General features: G+C 35.2%; 1 protein-coding gene across 18 annotated transcripts in view; it reads left to right on the top strand.

The window, feature by feature from the left end:
* The window catches only part of LOC142341107 (voltage-dependent calcium channel type A subunit alpha-1-like), a 294,273-nt gene that overhangs the window by 175,486 nt on the left and 97,518 nt on the right, over positions 1 to 21,269 (top strand). For all 18 annotated transcript variants that reach the window (XM_075391999.1, XM_075392008.1, XM_075391990.1 and 15 more), the window contains 12 exons: positions 1,873 to 1,985; positions 3,686 to 3,795; positions 9,867 to 9,998; positions 11,378 to 11,450; positions 13,263 to 13,379; positions 13,883 to 14,087; positions 14,474 to 14,776; positions 15,266 to 15,465; positions 15,864 to 16,024; positions 16,293 to 16,436; positions 19,967 to 20,168; positions 20,908 to 21,180. In XM_075391999.1, coding sequence (XP_075248114.1) covers positions 1,873 to 1,985; positions 3,686 to 3,795; positions 9,867 to 9,998; positions 11,378 to 11,450; positions 13,263 to 13,379; positions 13,883 to 14,087; positions 14,474 to 14,776; positions 15,266 to 15,465; positions 15,864 to 16,024; positions 16,293 to 16,436; positions 19,967 to 20,168; positions 20,908 to 21,180 — 2,033 coding nt within the window. The remainder of the gene's footprint in view (positions 1 to 1,872; positions 1,986 to 3,685; positions 3,796 to 9,866; positions 9,999 to 11,377; positions 11,451 to 13,262; positions 13,380 to 13,882; positions 14,088 to 14,473; positions 14,777 to 15,265; positions 15,466 to 15,863; positions 16,025 to 16,292; positions 16,437 to 19,966; positions 20,169 to 20,907; positions 21,181 to 21,269) is intronic.

Here is a 21,269-nt window from a genome sequence, read left to right as displayed (position 1 = left end):
AGTTTTTGTGAGAGGATCTTTTAGGTGGCCCACTTTACCCCACTTTTTGCGATTCATTGTGTTTTCTCTACAACTATTCCTTGAAAATGTGTTAAAAGATGACCAAATCAAGAATGGCAGCTCGTTATGAATCACAGCTATAGAGTTAGCCGTTGTAAGTCATCTTAGAGCAACATTTGCTAATGTGGCTATTTCGGTTTTTCAGTCTGGGTTGTAGTTCAATATGTTTTTGCAGGTTCTCCGTAAAAAATCAGTCAAAAACTTGTCAAAAAAAGGTTTTATTCAAATTATCTCGCCATTTGTGTGTATTCACTTAGGAGAAGCAAGTCAAAACGCTAGAAGAACTTTTTCCTTGCTTTTCCGGTTGTGAAACTCAAAAATAAATACTATTGTCAAAACAGAAAGAAGTGATTCCTCTTTATCAAATAAAAACTTCAGGTCGTGGCTCCTGTCAGAGTTATTCATAAATATAAGACTCAAAGGCCATTAACTGCTAATATTCAGCTTGACTAACAAACTACAGTCAATACTTAAGGATAAAAACAGTTTTTGTGAGAGGATGTTTTAGGTGGCCCACTTTACCCCAGTTTTTCATTTTAAAGTTCTATCTTAATCACTTAAAAAAAGCCCGAAATAGCATGAGAATACAATTGACAGAACATTCTTGTGTTCTAAAAGAAATTCGGATGAGTAAAAGACCCACAGAGGTTGCATTATTCAAGACACGTTTTGAACATATAACTCTTGAGTGCGCTACATCTACGTTGAACACATTATCCATTGAATTTTTAAACTCTTTTTAATTGGTTCTTTTTGTTGGGTGTTTAGTCCATTGAAATCACCATTGATTTCACGTATACTACATTGAAATCACCAGATTCTCTTTTTAAATGACAAAACCAAGAAAAAAATGCACTTTATACCCAACTTTTTCAATTTAAAGTATTATCTTTGGTTTTAATCACTTAAAAGACCCCAATGTAGCATGAAATTATCATGGATAGATCAGCCATCTGTTCTAAAGGAAATTAGGAAGAGGAAAAATCTGAATTTTCTATAAAAATTGCTTCATTTCCTCATACAGTCATTCACATGAAAAACCGTGTAATTTTTCATCACACGAGGAAAATGTTCTCGTGTGAAATCACACGAGACGCATTTTTCACACGAAAAATCATGTGATTTTTCATCACACGAGAAAAAATTGTGTGATTTCACACGAGAGATTTTTAGAGTGTAAGAGAATTATTTGAGCTGTTAGCTGATGAGCTTCTTACAAGTTTATTTTCTTGCCTGAGGTTTATTTTTCGAGCCATATCGGTAATCAGTAAGCTTTTTTTGTCTTGTATCATCTGTTAGAGTCTGAGCCTAACCATACCAGACAGCTAGTTCTTCATTTAATCTTGATTATGTTTTTACCAGAATATTTAATAAGCTCTAAAATCCATGCCAAAAATGAGCCAAAAATGTATCAGCACAATGCCGTAACAAATTGTCAATTATTTAGCTGGGACTGAGAAACACTAGGGAAAAATGTCTATTAACTTTTTCTAGACCTGGGTCTGTAACAAATATCAATTTTCATGTTACATCTATGCGCTGGAATGTTTACCTGAGAGTGAAACTGATTTTCAAGAACAAAACGTAGACAGTCTTCTTGCTACGAAAATTTCAATGTTTGATTTTTGCATGATAACCAGAAAGTTTTGTTCCATTTTTATACGAATTCTTGTAAATGACACCAATCTATTTGTGTAATTAGTCGGTTTCATAAGTGATCGCATGATTAAAAAGAAGTGAGTATAATAAGGGATCTCAGTTTAATGTCTCTGCTTTCTAGCACATGATTGTGATATGTGTTGTGTATTGTAGAGTATACAGAGTACATCTTCCTGGCCCTGTTCATGTTCGAGATGATACTTAAGATGTATGGATTGGGACCCAAGCTCTACTTCAAGTCCTCCTTCAACTGCTTCGACTGTGTGGTCAGTTTCTTTTAAAACATCCAGGCTACTTTCAATCTGATGGTGAAATGTTCTTTTGGTCGGGATGTCAACACTCCTAACAATCTATACACTATATATACTACGTGTCCATATAGGGAGAAAAACGACCTATACAAAAAGCACAATAGATCAATTTTTAGTCTGTAGAATATGTAAACGGTGTAACTCAACATTGTTGCGCCCTTTAATGATACTTTTTGGGAGAAAATTTTTATGTTTTCCGGGTAAAGAGTTGAGAGTTGAGAGTATAAATCCGTATGTTTCAGCGCACTTTTTATTGGTAAATTGATAAAACGCTAGAAAATTCAGCTAGAAAAAAACGTGTTTGTAAAATCAGGGCACCTTGACTGTTCTACGCAATATATGATTCACGTGAACAGTTCGTGCTCGGTGCTTTGAAAACTGATGCCCTATTTATCTACTACATACAATTTTATTCTATACAAAAAGATAGTGCGTATGTAGGTGATAGTTGCCTCGTGTCTAGAGGCCACATCTCGACCATTTTTGGTCTCCGAGAACAACTACGGAGTTCGTGTATGGAGAGGTATCAAGCTACTCCGAATGCTAAAAGTGACCAGGTACATATAAGCACCTTGCTTAAACATTGGCACTGATTAGGCTAACACGCTTTGAACATCTATTTGCACAAGGTGAGCGGATTTTAAGGAGCAATTGAGTTTACAAAGTTGTTCACAGTCCAAGTCCCATCAAAAACTAGTCATTTCAAAATCTGCCAGAATCAATTTGGCAACCAGACAGACATTTTTGCATTGCAGTATATAATAAATTGTTTATTGTGCTCGAAACCGTCTCAAGATTGAGATCTCAGGCCGAAAATACCTCTTGTCAAAACAGCCCGAAAGGAATGATCTCTGATCAGACTTCGGCCTGGCCTGTGTATAGAGTTTAATGCCTTCATGTGACTGTCCAGGCTCCGTAGTTTTACCCTAGGTAATACTCGTGTATGCCCTCGAACTGGGTGGGATAAGAGTGGATTTTGATCTGGGAGCCTTGACCTATGGGCGCTGCTACGATATCAATATTATCGCCGCTCACTCTCAATGATCTCAATATTCCTTAAAAATGATGACGATTCGACTCTACCAGATCATCTGTCAATTTGATCACTTCATGAACTCGTCTCTCATTCAGTGAGCGCAGAATGAACATACACGCTGAACATGAAGTCTACGAAGAATAGCAAAACACACCCTAGGGATTGACGTACTGTTTCTGGCTGTGGTGGCACGCTATTATTGTACTTGTTCTGAATTAAACTCCACATTCAAAACAATTTTTTTTCTCTCTTGTTTTCTTCATCGTGACTTCGTCCTATCTTGTACGCTAATCTTTCTATTTAAATGCTGCTATTATTTTTGTAAAATCAAATATGCGTAGACTGATATCTAACTTTAAATGTAATCGAAAGATGATCAATGAAGATGCGCCTGCAATTCTGAAAAACCAGATATCATTTATTTGTCAATCACTGATCATTTAAGCGATACGGTCAGTACCTTGATAAGCGAGGGTCTTAAATAATTCTTAAAAAACTAATTCAAATTTAATGACTTCCAATTTCTAAAACAGTTGATGTGCCGTTTCTATTTGTGCTTGTTATGGTCACTGCGGTGTCTGTACTTCTATATACTTTGTGTGCTGTGTTGTGTGTGCAGGTTATCTTGGGTAGTATTGGGGAGGAGATCTGGAGTCACTACAAGAATGAGTCATTTGGTATCTCAGTGCTGCGCGCCCTCCGTCTCCTCAGGGTCTTCAAGGTCACAAGGTCAGCATTCATACTTGAATTTATAAAATATCCATACAGCTTACGGCCTAAAAACTTACCAGGATTGTCTGGACGAGGATTTGAAAGATCGGATTGTAAAATCTCAGTAAAGAAAAAGGTTTCGTCATATCCGTATTCTGATAGATTTTTTCTTCTTAAGCTTTCACAGAGAGGCGAGGCTCAGTTTCCTTCGATTGTAAACTGCATAACAGTTGAATTACTCAATGTATCCTACATTTACCCTCACTTCAAATTCAATAGAAATATCCTCTGTTAAAAATCTCAGCAATGATATTTATTTTAATGTTAGATTTGACGTAAACTTTCGAAAAAACAAATATTAGATTAATAGTTGGATACAAAGGAAGTGAGACCTTTAACGCTAATTTATTCGAACTGATTTCAGGCTAATTGTTCCGACCCACTTAGTGGGAGAGGATCTATATGCTCAACTGGTTTTTTTTCAGTCACATATTCATCGTACGTTGTTAGTGGTATCGTTTGAAATCCTATCCAGCGTAGAATTTGAAACTAAAACGATACTGTTTCATTATTTTTTCTACGGAGTCATCGAGGCTTAAAATTTTGTGAAGATTTGACTGGTATCCGATCAAGTTGATCAATTTTCCAAAAAAACACGAAGAAATTGTTGACGATGTTGTCATTGGTTTTACGTTTAACGATAAAAATGAGTTGCTGAAATGTTTCAACCACTTTTTTGGCCAAAGTTTTTGCTAAATGTTTGAAAATTCAGCATTTGTTTTCATGTTTACATGAAAAATGACACGAAACGACGTGCCTCTGTCAGCCACTTTTTCCAAATTCATCGGTAACGCGTGACGTAAAAACTGCTAACATAATTTTTGTTTACTCCGATTGGATTTAGTTTTTATCTCCGGTTCCTAAGAAAGTGTAATAATTTGGCGACCTTTAACTTAAATAAATAATTTAAATTTTTACCAAGAATGCATAAATTATTTCGATATATCAAGACATTTTTGCCAAAGCATTTATTACGCTATTTTTTGGCATATTGAAATTTTTATTCAGCCGCACAACAATAACAAGACCAGGTTTAGTCTCATCGCTGATTTTTGCAATAAAGAAAGATTCTGATAATATTTTGAATCTTTTCTATTAAAAAAAATGTGCATTTTTTATCCAATCAACAGACGGGTCTGATTTCATTTTGTAGTGCAATTAATGAGAAGTCCAATTTAAGTTGCAATGGAGCCCCATAAATTATTTTTGTCAGTTTTGAGTAAAGGTCATGATTTTTTGGTGACTCTGACAAAATGACTCTGACAAAAGAATTTTTTCATTTTTTGGAACTCGTTAGTTTTGCTGTTTTTTTTCTGTTGTCTTATGACGGAATCTAATCAATATGAAGCCTATATCGCTACCTATTGAAAGGATACAGAACCTAACTAATGCTTTCACTTGATAAATAATGGTTTTTTTGCTAATATGACACAATACTTATCCAACTTTATGTTTGATATAATGACTTTGTCTGTCAAAATAGCTATTTCTAATTTTTTCGAACAATTATTACTTCTAATGGACAAGCAGCAAATGCAGCACTAGTTTGGTTTAATTTTAGGTTTCTAAAATTCAACGTTATATGGTTTGTAATGCGAGCTTTGGCGTTTTTTGAAATAATATTTGCATCTTTTTGCGCTGCAATCTGTTTTTCTGTTAATTACAGATCAGAATGATTTCAAATCAAAGCTCAGCTTTGAAAATGCCAAATTTACATACAAATGCTGAACAATGAAGATACGTTATGATTTCATTAAAAGTCTTAGAGTTCTGCCTGTCTTCGTTGTTGTTTTACAGTCTTAGTTTTAATAGCGACAGGTCAAATTAGCTTCCAAAGCAGTTAAAATTTCATCTAATCCTTATTTTTTGGTTGAAATTTTAAGGTTGTTTTGTCTTACGCTTCTAAAGTACTTAGAGACGTACTGGTTTTCGAGCTTTGATTTTTTTAATACTTCTATCATGTTCTAGCATAATATTGGCAAAGAGAAAGGTCGCATCTTTTTTCAAGTGGATAAAAATTTAATCGTTGTTGCTGATTTGTAATCTAGAAGATGGTTTTGGTTTTTTTGTACTTGGATGTTTTTTAAATTTTGTGTTCCTTTTTTGCTGTCTTTTTCGATTTTTATATTAATGATAAGTTACATATCACATTGTTGTCGTATGATATTCCTAATAGTGACAGAATTCAATGGTTTTCTATATATATATATATATATATATATATATATATATATATATATAAATAAATATTGAAGGGATTTGAAGTTTTCAGTTGATAGCTATTGTTTTTTCATGTCTTTAAAATTAATTGTTTTCAAAAAGTTTAACTGTATTTTTTCACGTTGCCCTTTTTTAATTTTTGTCGTCTTGTTAATTATTCTCAATCAATACAGGTCCCATACTATTCTGGTGGGATGCAAGACATTTGGTTTTGGTTGTTCGACATTGAGTTTCGATGCAAGACATTTTTTGTTGTTTTTTTGAAACATTATGTGCGAACGCACATTGCCTCCTTGTTTTCTCTAACTCTCAAATTTATTTCTTCAATTTTTATTGTGGAATTTTTTATCAGCTCTCAAACAGATGACTTCTTTTCTAATGGGTAGAATAGACAAATGAAACTCCGGGTTCTTTTACAATTGAGCCAAATCTTTAAAAATACCATTAATTAAATTTTTGTTCATAGTGATTCGCGAGGATATTTTGTTTTCTCCCCCTCCCCTCGCTGCGTCTCTCTCTCTCTCTCTCTCTCTCTTTTCTCTCTTGTCTTTCAATAATTTGTATACATGTTTAGTTATATCAATCAGCGCAACAGCAAATTTTGCTCTTTGTTGAGCTTCCATTTTCTTGCAAGACGTTGATTTGTTACATGACACTTTTAGGCCAAAAACTGATGAAACGCAATGGAAGCAAAATTTCTACATATGCTTATGAATGACTTAGATATACAATTAAAAACGGAAAAATCAAAAACAGTGAAATTGAAAACCGGTACACAGTGCCATTTTTAAACTTAAACGTGATCATCAACACCATCCTGATACCGTGTTACTAGTATTATGTGAGAGATTTTGCATATTTTATAGTTTAAGAAGCTTTGCGTATTAAATTTACATTACATCCGTTCAAAAAAGCCCAAACAGTAGCTTTTATCTGCAAGAAAAAACAAGCAGATGAGTAAATTAATCGTTAACTAACTTAGCTGATTTCATGTGTTTAAATTAACCTGAAAGAGTGAAAATATTGAGCTCTTGAACAATAGGGTAAATTTTATTGAGTTTGAGCTCACATGGAAAATCTCGTTTTATCTTTTTATTGCATCAGAATTTGATACCACTAAGTACGCATTGATTAAACTAAGTATTTGAAAAATTGAAATAAGTACGCATTGATGTGGCAATTATATAACATTCTAATTAGTCCCAAATACAAACTATTCGTTCATGATCTCAAGGTTAACCTTCGGAACAAAATCAACAAGGGCGATTGGCAATTAGCGTTTGCACATAATGATCCAACTCCTCGTATGCCAAGCAATTTATCAATGCTTGAAAAATAAAATAAACACTATGGTACCAAAAAGCTACCTACAGCACAATTTGTCCTCTTTAAGCGTTACTTTTGCTCAAAACGTTTGGTTTTCGCTACGACGTGAACACATGTGTCAAATCTTGAAATTTTTAACAAGATTTCTTTTTAATTCTCTACAATTACACGGAAAAGATGGTTAGGCTGCTTTGTTCGTATACTGTTTGTCATGTTGTTGCGATTCGAAATGTCAGATTTACTTGGAAATTTTGAAAAATGTTAAAGGAAAACGTGTTCTTTTCCATTTTTTTCGAGAAGGTAATGCTCTTCTGAATAAATCAAAGAAAGTCTGAAAGTTCTACGAAAAAGAGCGAGAGGTACAGGAGTGTCAACAATTAGTCCCTACTTGAATCCAACTGAAGATTAATTGGCAATTTCTAAGCAACAGTTAGGAAAATAGACAGTTAATTGGGAAAATTTGGAAGAAAAGCTGTCGGAAAATTGAGTCAGAAGTCGTAAAGTCTTGTGTGAAAACAACACAAACCGTATAACTGGTGTTTAAAAGGCTGAAATGCGTGTTGACAAGTTAACAGGGAACTCATTTGAGCTCAAAATGTTGTCCTATTGGATGTCTGCGTCCTGTGCCCGGCGTTTTTTAAAAATTCATACGTAGGTAGCTTCAGGCGTACGTAGCTTTTCGGTACCATAGTTTATTATAGCTAGGTGATTATCTGATGTTATTTGAGTAGTTTTGCTCCCAAACAAAAATTCGCGTGACTAGTCACTACAAGACTACAAGAAAAAGTTGGTTTCAAAAGAAAAGATAAATATATCCAGGAAAGTTTTTTTGAATTTTGCTGCTGTCTATTTTAGGTGTTTTCACATCACATTCACTGTTTACTGAACCTATTCGTGCCCTTCTTTCGTTTTCAAAGTCTCAGAAATTGTGGCAATCTGGTGAACAGTTTTCGTTAGGTTACAGACTTATAAAGAATTAATCTAAATTGAAGGATTTTATTGTCAATACAATTACCAACTAGTTTCTGCTATAAAAAAAATTGATTACCTAATGCATTATTAACTAATGATGGAGAGATTCATTTTGTCCCTATTCAGTATCTAGCAACTCAATTATTTCTAGAAACTATTCAGTTGAACCAGTGAGACTGGGAAGTCACAAGTAACCTTGAAAATTGTGACTTTTGCAAAAAAAAAAGACAAAAAGTGTGAACGAAAGCTAGAGCAAAAAAAAAACATTATAAAAACATAGCATGTCTCCTGTTGTTTCACAACTCAAAAACTTAAATAAATTTATGAACAAGCTACGAACCCAATCAGAGGAAGGGTACAAGGTTGTTAAAAAATGTACTGTACAGGCACAACATAAAAGCAAAAGGGAAAAATGTGCCATCAAGTTTGCTTTGAGACAGTAAAACATCAAATCCGCAATCGTATTTCATTTTTTTACCAATAGAAAAGAACATAGCCATATTTAGTAACACGCTTCAGGATCAATCTGACAACAATTATAGCAAATGCTGGCAAGAATCAATCAAACGCTCTCTTAAGTTTTTTGAACACAATTGGTGTGAAAGTATTAAAAACAAGACCCCATTACCCGCTTAACCGTTAGAAAGTTCACATTTGTTCCAAAGAAAAGCATCGAGACTTGTGTCAGTAATGAATCATGTGACGAGAAAAGAAGACGGAAAGCTAAGGTGCAAAAAATAAACTAACTTCAGATTTCTGGAGCCAAATAGGGTCAAAGTTGTAACAACCGTTAGAAATTAAATGAAGCCTTAAGTAAGTATTTACCTTGGATTTATCAGGGAGCCGATGAGACTTGTCATTAACTGGAACAAGTAACTATACTGCAACAACCGACAACGTATAAATACAAAATATTTAACTTGCAAACTCAAAAATTGAATTAAAAACTCTTAAAAGTAAATTATGACGGATTATAGTGCTACTACTGAAGTGTTTGAATAAATTCGATTATGTAGCTTTTGAACACATATAATACTACTTATAGGTAATCAAGAAAAAAACAAAAAATGTCGAAGCAGAAGGTAAACGGTACCTCATTTGTATCTGTCCGAAAAAGATATCCATCGACAAAAATTGGCTCAATTAAAAAAATAGGGCTGGTATAAAATTCTTAACCCCATTTCATTCGGAGTTGGAACAAGTTTTTTGTTTTTCCTAAACCCCTAATGGTAGCTTTATTTTTGATTTAAGAGTACCTCAACTTTGGAGCTCGAAGATGTCACTTTTATCTAGGCTGCATTGAAATGTTCTGAAATTTATGTTCACGCAAACTGTTGGAAAGTTGAGAGACAACAACCTATTGTAAATTTCGCATAAGTCAAGCTGAATTTCTGAGTCTCGTGTTCTAAAATATGGCTGTGGACGTGATAAGCATAAATGTTATCGCTTTTACAAAAGAGATTGTGACATTATACGTATGCATGTTTGCTTATAGATGATGACTGTTTCAGGTACTGGTCGTCTCTGAGGAACTTAGTGCTGTCTCTCATGATGTCAATGAGATCCATCATCTCTCTATTGTTCCTCCTCTTCCTGTTCATCATGATATTCGCTCTACTCGGCATGCAGCTCTTCGGAGGATCGTAAGTCCATTCAAACTCCTTTCCCCCACATGCACAACGACTGCAGCCAAGTAATACATAAACAGAGACCGCAATTTCGAAAATCTTTCCTGATGCACACATCCATAGAACAGCTTTAAATGTGGTACAAATATATGGACACATTACCATTCTTGCCTCTCTTACAACTTTGTGGGACTATAACCAAAAGACAACCAAATTACTACCATCCTATGTGTTTAACTTGCGCAAATCACGCTCACTACATATTAGATATTACTATATATAATCAGAATCCTGCTGCGGGTGGAAGTTTATTGAAGTCGTGACACGATCTTTTGATTTTATCCATAATTCGTATAGACATTTCACGTGAATTTGGTCGGGTTTGTGATCCAGCTCAGTCCCACATACCAGTCCAGTTTCTTTTAAGCTCTTGTTTCGCAAACTGAATTGAAATACTCTATTCAAAAAATTCGTGCACTACTCAATTGCTCCTATTTTCTTTGATCACTCTTTTTCTTTGGTGACAGTAGTTTCTCTTCATGCTTTTTAAAATAAAATAAAATTTTGTCGAAGGATGAAGGTTTTTATAACTCGACGTATATGGCTGAAAATTTTTAGATTTTACACACCACTAAGTCCAACTCCGGCGGTTATCTTGCAAGATTCTGGTATACAAGATATCTTGTAAGAATCTTGCAAGACTCAAGTATGATTATGTATAATATTGCAAGAGTATCGCCAGAATATTACAAGATCTCGCAAGATAACCGTCAGTTTTGAACTAGGGATAATAGTCTATATGTATACATACAATGCATTGTTTGCGTATTCTGTTTGTGATGATAACTGAGTGAGTGATTGAGTGAATGTAGCCACTGGAGTGAACTGCAGTTCCTGGGAATCACTCTGCTGGCCAGCGTCAGATCCATCATCTCCCTCCTTCTCCTCCTATTCCTATTCATCATGATATTCGCCCTACTCGGCATGCAACTATTCGGAGGCCGGTCCGTATTCCACCCCGTTCTGTTTTGACACCTCGCTTAAGAACATTCATCTGCAGTGTTTGTAACAATGTCTTGTCCACAAGGAGGAGGAGTACAGGTGTCCGTTTCTTACACGATGGGTGTCAATTACTCTGGGTTTCATCGCAATTGTTTTTTTTGCTCCTGGCGATTTTTGAGATGAGAAAAAAATCTTGGTTTTTGATTCTTTACTGATTCAAGAAGATCGTCAAATAATGAGAACTGATGATCGGCAACTTAATTTAAACATTTCACTATTATTTTTTGTGTACAACAACATTCGTTTTTGGATTATGGGCACTTGTTCATCGTTATTTTTCTTTCACTGGGTGTAGAAGCGAGAAATCGACTAACCAATAGCTGTGATTTTAGATTCAACTTCGACAGTGGGACACCTGCCAGCAACTTCGACACATTCCCAATTGCACTCATGACTGTATTCCAGGTACTAGCACAACTCCAACTGTTTCCTTTATTCACAATTAAAGCACTCACTGGTTAGTGTATACACTCTGGTACCAACACAAGCTTCGTGCAGCGAAATTTGTGCACTTTAAGTGTTGTTTTTGAGCAAAACGTTAATTTAATTCTAGTTTTTCTGACTTACACAAAAGAGATAGTCAAGCTGCTTTGTTCTTTTACTATTTACCAAGCTGTTGCGCTTCGAAATTTCCTAGTTTCAAGCAAAAAACAAAAGCAACTCAGCCTGCAATCAATATTCATTACCCAGCGTACATACAAACCCTCCTCAAAAGATAAGTTTCAGTGCATCTCTAGCGACGGAATTATGCCAGTTCTTCGAAAAAATGGAACAAATTTTTGGCCAAAATAAAAACAATTTGAGCCCGGACAAGCGATCACAATACAGTTTTGGGATACAATACAATCAAGAGGACGGAAAATTTTTTAGCTAAATTATCGTGAATACCTGAAAATTTGGGGAAAATTGTGACAAAAAATTGCATTTCAAGACTTTTTTGACGGGATAATGCTCCTGTGCATAAATCAGATTGTCAGCAATCTTTTTGAAGAAAAGTACCGGGAGGTATTGGAATCGTCAGCAAGCAGCATCGATCTGAATCCAAGTGAACATTTATTGCCTATTCTAAAACAAAATTTACGAAAACAGGCATAAATTTGACTCAGATGTCTTTACAAACTTCTATGAAAATTATACAAATCGTCTACTAGATGTTCAAAAAGTTGAAGGCGTGATAACTCATTACGGGGAAACGGATTTGAACTCAAAATAATATTTCATGGCGTGTTTTGAAATTACTCAAGTGTACGTAGCTTTTTGGTACCATAATGTGCTATCACTCGGTAATTTTGGTTAGCTTTGTCAGTTTGTACTATAATACACTACGGTATACAAATTAGCCTTCGGGTAGCCAAAAACAACTTTGATCAAGCTTGAATCTATTCTACCCTTGATTTGTTTAATTTTAAAAGGTGCTACACGACAGCAGTTTATTAATTGCCCTGAGGAAATGAACTAAGCGATGCAAGATTTTGAAAAAGTTAAAAATTTCGAAAGAATCTATAGGACCTCAGAACACAAGAAATGCAGTAGAAATTTGAAAAAACGAGAATCCGCTCAGAACATCAAACTGTTTTGACCAAAAACTTTTTTTTAATTTTTTGTCCTCAGTAATGCCCAATGTGTTTTTTTGCTAGTAACGTTTTATGAAGTTTATTTTAAATATATGTGCTAAGTTTTAATTGTCAAATTTATAAGGGAAATTAACTGTTTTCTTCCATGAAAATAATTTGGGGCAAGAAATCTAATAAAGAAATAATCGCAACAATTGAACATTTGATAACAAATATATCACCAGTAAGAAGTTCTCTTGATATATTCCAGCAAACCATCTTCGACAACTTCAACGGTTATTTGAACTCTTAGCAGAGCTCCAGAACTAAAAAATTAAAAGTGAGACAAAGTATCCAATTAATCTTTTGTATAAACTGAGCTGTTTTTAAGTGTGAACAGCCTCAAATGACTCGTTTGTTTCCTTTAAGACAAAACAAGGAACCTGGTTTCAGGCATTTTTGACCAAGAATAATTTTTGCATCGACAAAAAATAAACGAGTTATTGCTTTGTTTACAAATTGAAGAGACTTGAGGATTCCTTGATAAATCTTGATACGATTGTGGAAAGATGTTATCAAGATACAAGAAGTAAATTTCCTGACACGAGTAAGCAGCCTAGTCAATCGGTATGTTCATTATACGAGAGTGAGGAATGTTTTGTAGATTTTGACGGGAGAGGACTGGAACGTGGTGATGTACGATGGGATCAGGTCTGCCTGTGACAACAAGGAGCGAGCCTGCTCTGCTGGCATGCTCTACGCCTTCTACTTCATCGCTTTGGTAAACACCCCACTCACCCTTTATAGTAATGCCTCTTTTGACTTTAGGCAACATCAGAATCAAGCTTCTGCAAATAGATCGAGACCATCGTAATTGCGAAACGTGAAGGAAAAGAGTTTGTGATTCCTGGACATGATTTTATATTTTTTAAAAATAAAATTTTAGGGTCAATTAATGTTCAATGGTCTCCATTTGAAAAGTTTTGAAAAAAAAGAACTGTTTCATCACCTCTGAACTTTTTTAAAGAACTTAAATGAGTTCTAAAATTTAATCGATCTTTGAATGCGTGAACACGTAATTGGGCTTTTTGGACAGATAGTGAGTTGTGCAGTATAAAAAGGAGGTGACACTAACCGTGAATATTAAAACCTGCCATTCCAAGAGGTTATAAAGCATCAATTAGGATATTCGTATTCTAGTGGATGAGGGGGGGGGGGGGGTACAATTGTGGTTTGAGTAAGCAGGAGAGAATTTTGTTAAATTGTCAACTACTTTGTGTGCAGGTCCTGTTGGGTAACTACACTCTTCTGAACGTGTTCTTGGCTATCGCGGTGGACAACTTGGCCACTGCTCAGCAGATGACGAAGGAGGAAGAGGAGAGGAAGGAGGAAGAGAGGAAGCAGCAGCAGTTGGAGGCAGAGGCAGAACAGGCCAATGGGGCCATAGACTCCATGGGGGGACTACCCAATCATCTCAAACCCGGAGAAGGTACTCACCTCACCTACTACCTTCATTCATCAATTGTTCACTTTGTTGCTTAAGCATGCGCCGACGTCCTTAAACATGTTTAGAGTAATTTCTGTCGTCAGACGCTTGAACAAATAAAATACAAACATCGCGGATTTATTACAGTTAAACTAGTTTTGACCAAATTTTCGCATCAAACACAGCAACAGCTCCATTATTTAAAAAATCACCCCTAAATGTTTACAGATATCAGTTGATTAGAGGAGCATTTTTTCCACTTTTTGAGTTGAACTAACAGTAGAGCTATTACTCATACGATGCATGTAAAAGATTAAAATTTATTTTCTAAATTTTTCACCAAATTTGGATGCAAATTTTTTGACATTAAAGTTAGTAATGTCCTTTAGGTGCTAACGTGCCCCACTTGGTGACAGAGGAAGAGAACGAGAGTGGACCCAAACCAATGCTGCCCTACAACGCTTGTTTCATCTGCACCCCCACCAACCCCATCAGAAGGGCATGTCACTGGATAGCGAACCTGTATTACTTCGAAATGGGCATCATGATCGTCATTCTCCTCAGCTCCCTCGCTCTGGCAGCCGAGGACCCAGTTACTGACAGCAGTCTCAGGAACGAGATCCTGACATACCTGGACTACTGCTTCACAACTATATTCACATTCGAGCTTTTTGTCAAAATCATTGACTTAGGTAGGCACTCACTCATAAATGCTCATTGTGTAAAAGGAGCCTTTTCGGAAATTTTTTCACGAAACATTTCAGATAACTTGGTTGTAAAAATTATCGTTGTCGTTCAGATTTAAACCAATTCATAAAATTACCCACCAGCAGCTCATCACTCGATACGATCAACTTTATTAAGAGATCAACACAATCATGTCTTTAATATGAGCACCACACAATCGTGTTATCAGTTGATGGTAGTCGCATACCTGGACTAAAATGATACTTCTCCCAAATTTCCGGGTACTTCTCGTGCAACCCACACAAACCGGAAAACAAAAGATTATACCAGCAGCATTAATCCGTTTGGTGTTGCCTGAGTATGAGAAGTTACTGTCCTTGCTGGCGAGTTAAAAGCAAAACCATAGTTCTGAATCAGTTCTGATATCTTTTTGCCATTTGACATGCCCAGTTCTGATATTTCCTCTGGGTAACGAAAGGTTGTGCTGTGTGTAGGGTTCTTATTCCATCCTGGGTCGTACTGTCGTGACATCTGGAACGTGATAGACGCAGTGGTGGTGGGTTGTGCCATTGCTAGCTTCGTCATCAGCAACACGGGCGACGGGGGAGGAGGTGCAGCGGGCACTGTCAAGTCCCTCCGTGTCCTCAGGGTGTTGCGACCCCTCAAGACCATCAACAGGGTGCCTAAGCTTAAGGTAACGCAAACTCGATTCCTTAAACGTTCATAAATTACTCTTAGCAGAGCTAAAAAACGATGGTACTAAGTGTGCAACTGCTATTAGAAGTTGAGATTTATGAGTTCACCAGCCGAGCAAAATAACGGCAATTCCATACTGTAATATTTCTATTTTTGCCTGATTTCAATCAGGAATCAATCATATAATTATAATAGAGAATATAAGCTAGTTATAGTTAGAAAATGGAAAATACTCTTCTGCTAGGCCGTTATATATCTGGGACAAATTAGCTATGAATATATATTATTTTCGAAATTTTGCTCTTGATGTAAGTTAGCTTTCAATATTTCAATATTGTTCTAAGTGGTTGCCTTTTCGCTGGTTTTCGATCATAATTGTGTAAATTGTATTTTCAGTCTGTATTCGATTGTGTGCTGACGTCACTGAAGAACGTGTTTAACATCCTTGTTGTGTATCTGCTGTTCCACTTCATCTTCAGTGTGATAGCAGTGCAGCTGTTCAAGGGCAAGTTCTTCTATTGCACAGATCTCTCCAAGAGGACAGAGCCAGAGTGCAAGTGAGTAGTCACAATAACCAGTCACAGAGCTTATCACAGTTTCGTTTTTTTCCAACTCTCTAATTTTTTTAGTTAGTTTGAATATGCTAATCATAAATGGCCGCAACTCTGTTTGTTTTTTTCTTGATTCCAGTAGTCCTGGTAGAAGATTCCCTATACATGGCCTCTTTCTTTTCAAAATTACCTGCCGTGGCTTTTCAGTGTTTCGGATCTCATAGGCTCTCTGAAATATTGCCATCTTTTCCTCTAAATTTTCTCTGTATTTCAGAGGCAAGTACTTAGTTTATGACACCAACACTGGCGAAGTAGTAGAAGAGGACAGGATCTGGAAGAAGTTCCAGTTCAACTACGACAATGTACTCGAGGCATTCTTGACACTCTTTACAGTCACCACAGGAGAGGGATGGCCTGAGTTAGTTTACTCACTTTTTCAATCACTCATTTTATCCACCAGTTATATGAAAATTCTGGAACATCAAGATGTAGTAAAGTACACCTCCGACAAATATTCTGTTGCTTTTATAATATTAATAACAATGAATTGGTTTTCAGATTGGTTCAACAGATTTTTTTCTTTCTAATAACGTAATAATCATTTAAAAATTTTTCAGCACCAAATCTGAGCGAGCACAATAAGGCTATACAGCCTATCTATTGTGTCGCAACGGTTTATAATTATGATTACCTACGAGAAAAAAATCACCCTATTTTACTTAAAAAATTAAGCTGCCTACCCTATTTGTTCCGACCCCTCTTGAGCTCTTGAGGGGGAAGGAACTATATACTCAAATAGGTTTTTTTTGTTCGGTCAATTTTGGCCGATCGATATATTCATCGTAGAGAGTTGAGACTGGTATCATTAGAAAACTTGTCCAGCGTAGAATATGGAATTAAATTTTTTTTTTAATTTTCGTTTTTTTCAGGGAGTTATCGAGGTTTAAATTTTGAGAAAATAGAGTGAATTCCTGTGAGATTTTATTCAAATTTTCCGGAATTTTTGAGTAAAACTTCGCCAATTTTGCAAAAATTGTCATTTTTTAGAAAGTGTTGTTGATTTTTGTTTGTAAAGACAAAAAATTTAATTGTAGGCTATTTTTTATAATTTTTTTGTGAAAAATTCTGTCTAAATTTTTCAAAATTAAGACTTTTACATCAAAAACACCACGAAAAAAGTTTCTAGTCTTTAGTCCAGTTTGATTAATTTCAGACCCCAACACCACTAACACAATCTTTTTGGACTCAAAATGGGGCGTTGTCTACTTCAATTTCCGTTGAGAGTGCTCTGTAATTAAAACTTTGCCGTTTTTTGCTAAATTTATTAGTTGATTATCAAAAACGAAGCATCTATTTTTGAGTTTTTAAATAACAAAATATCAATATCTAGAACATTTGGATAATTAAGTGTTCCTAATGGACAAAGAAAATTAGCAGGGCTAGTTTTTGACCAATCTTGGACTGGTATAATCCAAAAATAATTCGGATTGCAATCAGTTGGTCTTTTTTATAAAAAAGGATCGATCTTTTCTACATTAATTAAATAACAGAACATTTCAAACCAACGCTAAGCAATAAAAGTTCAATTGGATTCCACATTGTTGTATCTATTTGATTACTTGAAAGCTAAGGGTCTATTTGACTTTTAAAACTATTTGATTTTTAAATAAATAATGGCTTATTGAACTTTGCCTCTATTTTTCTCTTAATTTGGTCAACTTGTGGCTTATTGACAGCAATAAAAGAATGCCTCTTCTTTCTATTGAAATCAATTTCAAAATTTATTGCGGTTTTACGCCTTAAGTTAGTGTTTTCTGGCTTTGATATTACTATATTTTACATTTTTTTAAAAATTTTTAGGTATTTGCACATTTTTCACGTTTTGTAGTTTTGTCACATTATCACGTTATTGACGGTTCGTAAAGCACATTATTAGTTTTTAAAAAAGGCACAAGTGATAATCTTAAAATTCTTGAAGATATAGCTTAGAATTTTAACGGCTCCGACACTGCTTTCTCGAAGAATTTATTTGAATTTTTAAAATTTTGTTTTTATCTGTCCTTTTTACTGTGTCTCTTTAGTCGTATAAAAATTCCAGTACAATGACCAGGTTTCATTGGTTTTTCATGAATAGATGCTCCGATACTCTGAGATTTGTAGATAGCTGATGGCTTTCATGACTCTGAAGACAATTGTTTTATAAATTAAAAAAAAAAACACTTCCTAAATTTTGCTCCGTTTATAGTTTGTTTGTTTTCTAGTCTCGTTAAATACCAGCCAAATATGACATTATTGTTATCAAAGGAAGTTTTTAAGAGGGATTGGTGTCACACAATCTAATATTTAATGGAATTCGTTGACTTTAATGGCTTCGACACGGAAAAAGAAAGAAATTTATTTTTGTTTTTTGTCATGTTTGATGTTCTTTTTGTAGACGTAAGACATATTCTGGATTATTTTAACTCTCAATGGGTGGCTTGTTACTGAAAAATGAACGAATCTATTTAATTCTTTCGTTCTGTAATTAATGGCTTCATGTCTTTGGAAATATTTTTTTTGAAAAAGAATTAAAGTGTTACTCAATTTTGCATTTTTTTTTCATTTTTATCTATTTGTTACCTAGCTTCGTTAATGAGCGGTTACATAATAAATTAAAGTTGCTCGCTGAAAGTGCTATCGAACATAATGTGTTGGCCATAGTATGGCTTTATGTTTTCGAAAGCGTTTTCTGCCAAGTTTTAACTGATTTTTTGTATTTTGTCTTTGTTGTTTTTTTTTGTTACCGCATAAAAAATTGAATACCGGCAGTTCCTAATTACTTCTATAGAAGCATTGGTAATTGTACATCTTTGCGATATTTTAGTTGATTTCTAATGGTTTCCATTACTTTGAAATTATTGTTTAAAAAAATATATGCGAATTTTACAATTTTACTGTTTTTGTTCTTTATTGTCTAATTGTTACCAAACCTTATTATTGAGTAGTCCCATATCTTTTCTGGTGAAATAAATGTTATTTCGTTTAATATCAGTTTTATCTGACGCTATTTTGACTTTGTTATTAAGTTTTGTTTTTTAAAACGGACATGAAATTTTTGATGTAATTAATTTTTGTTGTTGTTTGATTTTGCTGTTCGTCTTGACTCGCTTTCTTAATATTTGCTCATCTCATCAATCTAATGCACCGATATTCACTCCACCACTGCACTGAGTTATTTGCTTTGGAGGCTATCTTTACATACACCAATTTTTAAAATAAAATACTTGAATTTTTGGGTTTTTCTGTGTTCCTCGTTTGGTAGACAATCATGCCAAAATTGTGGATGAGCGGGGTCGGAACCTTATGTGCAATTGCACTTTACTGAGTCGCCTTGTTTTAACAGTTCTAAATATTTGTGTCTCCTGTAGTTCGCAGTTGGCCTTGTAGGGTGATTTTATCACACAAATCGTTTACAAGGTGTACTTTGAACATTTTTCAATTAAATTAAGCAATCTCTGAGAAATGGTTAGGAAAATAACCCAAATTGACAAATTAAGCAGAACTGGACCGGAACTTGGCACAAGCCGAATTTGGCATTAGCTTTGAACTAGGGTACTTTGATTGCTCAGTGTTTTACATCATATAATTTTATCTCCGCTGACATGTTTAATAATTGGATAATGAACGCGTGGTTTCTAGTCATCTAAGAGTTCAATTTTTGAATATTTGATGGTTTTCATAAAAAGGGAACTTTGAATGATAAACTCGTTTTCAGCTTCCCCGGTTAAGGTTACTAGCCGAAATGAACTGTGACGTCAGAGGTCATCTCTGCCCGGGACCTCGACCTGGGCGCTACTGTAATCAACAGTTGTTTCAAACATAAATAAAGTTTTAGTTAAAACTACAAAATCGTGTAGAATTCATGTCTTCTAGATTTAAATTCATGCACTACGAACAATTGTGTTTTAGCATTTTGCACAATTCTATGGATTCGACGTTTGAAGACGAGGGTCCGATCCCCTGGTTCCGAATGGAGATGGCCATCTTCTACGTAGTCTTCTTCATCGTGTTCCCCTTCTTCTTCGTCAACATCTTCGTCGCCTTGATCATCATCACATTCCAGGAACAGGGCGAGCAGGAGCTGGGAGACGGAGAGATTGACAAGAACCAGGTCTGTGATCATCATCACACTATCACACCTTAAGCTGCGCATTATTTATTCAGAACTTTTATTCGTCGAGTATTTCAGGTCACTAAGTTTAAAACGTTAAACGTGCTTGAAACCACGAGAAAGGTAAACTTACGGAGGTAGACTGAAAGTTTATGAAGCGACAAATTTTTATAACAGATCTCATCTTTTGATATTGGAGCACTTTTGTGACTCAGCATTCCAAACCTTATAAACGAAAAATCTCAAAATTTTTCTCCATCACCCAAATTTGTTCGGCTCAATTGTGTCTTAAGTCTGGAATCTTGTTCTGGGCAGTTTTAATTTATTGCCGGAACCGAAAATCACTGAAAAACGTTACTTCTCTATTGTCAATATTAGCCACAGTATATCATAAGTGACAGATATGATGTGATTATTGATGTAACATGCTACAATTGTGTGATTTTGCAGCCCGTACCTAACGCTCATAGAACATCAGTACTTATTCAGAACAACTTCAGAGAAATTTAAATTTTCAGTACTGATTCAGAACGACTTCAGAATAGTTTTTGTATCAATTCTGAAACCTCTATGAATCAGAGCAAAATTCAGAATCAGTGTTCTGTGAATCTGAAGGAATCTTTGTCTCATTAACTTTCTCCCTAAACCTTGCAATATTTTATGAAAACTTTTTTGCACGATTGTTGCAAGATTTCTGAAAGTAGACTTCCGATTGCAAAAAGGGGTTTGGTTTGTTTAGAAATCGTGCATAGAGTTCTGCATCAACGCGAAGCCCTTAGAACGCTACATGCCGAGTGACAAGAACAGCTTCAGTTACAAAGTGTGGAAGATAGTGATGAGCAGTGTGTTCGAGTACATGATCATGACTCTTATTGTGCTGAACACTCTCGTGCTCATGATGAAGTTCAACGACATGCCTGCGACGTATGAGAACATCCTGCGGTACCTCAACATGGCCTTCACATTCCTGTTCACCATAGAGGCAATCATGAAGATCATCGCACTCGGAAGGGTGAGTTACAATAGTTAAAACACGCACGTACAAGTTTTAAAACACCAAAGTCTGTGGTGCCAGAAGTTTAAATGCCAGAAGATCTTATA

The sequence above is a fragment of the Convolutriloba macropyga genome, chromosome 1 (genome assembly GCF_964194025.1).
Source record: "Convolutriloba macropyga chromosome 1, txConMacr16.3, whole genome shotgun sequence".
Taxonomy (NCBI): domain Eukaryota; kingdom Metazoa; phylum Xenacoelomorpha; order Acoela; family Convolutidae; genus Convolutriloba; species Convolutriloba macropyga.
The sequence above is the reverse complement of the archived record's forward strand: the minus strand, read 5'-3'. Positions and strand labels throughout refer to the sequence as shown.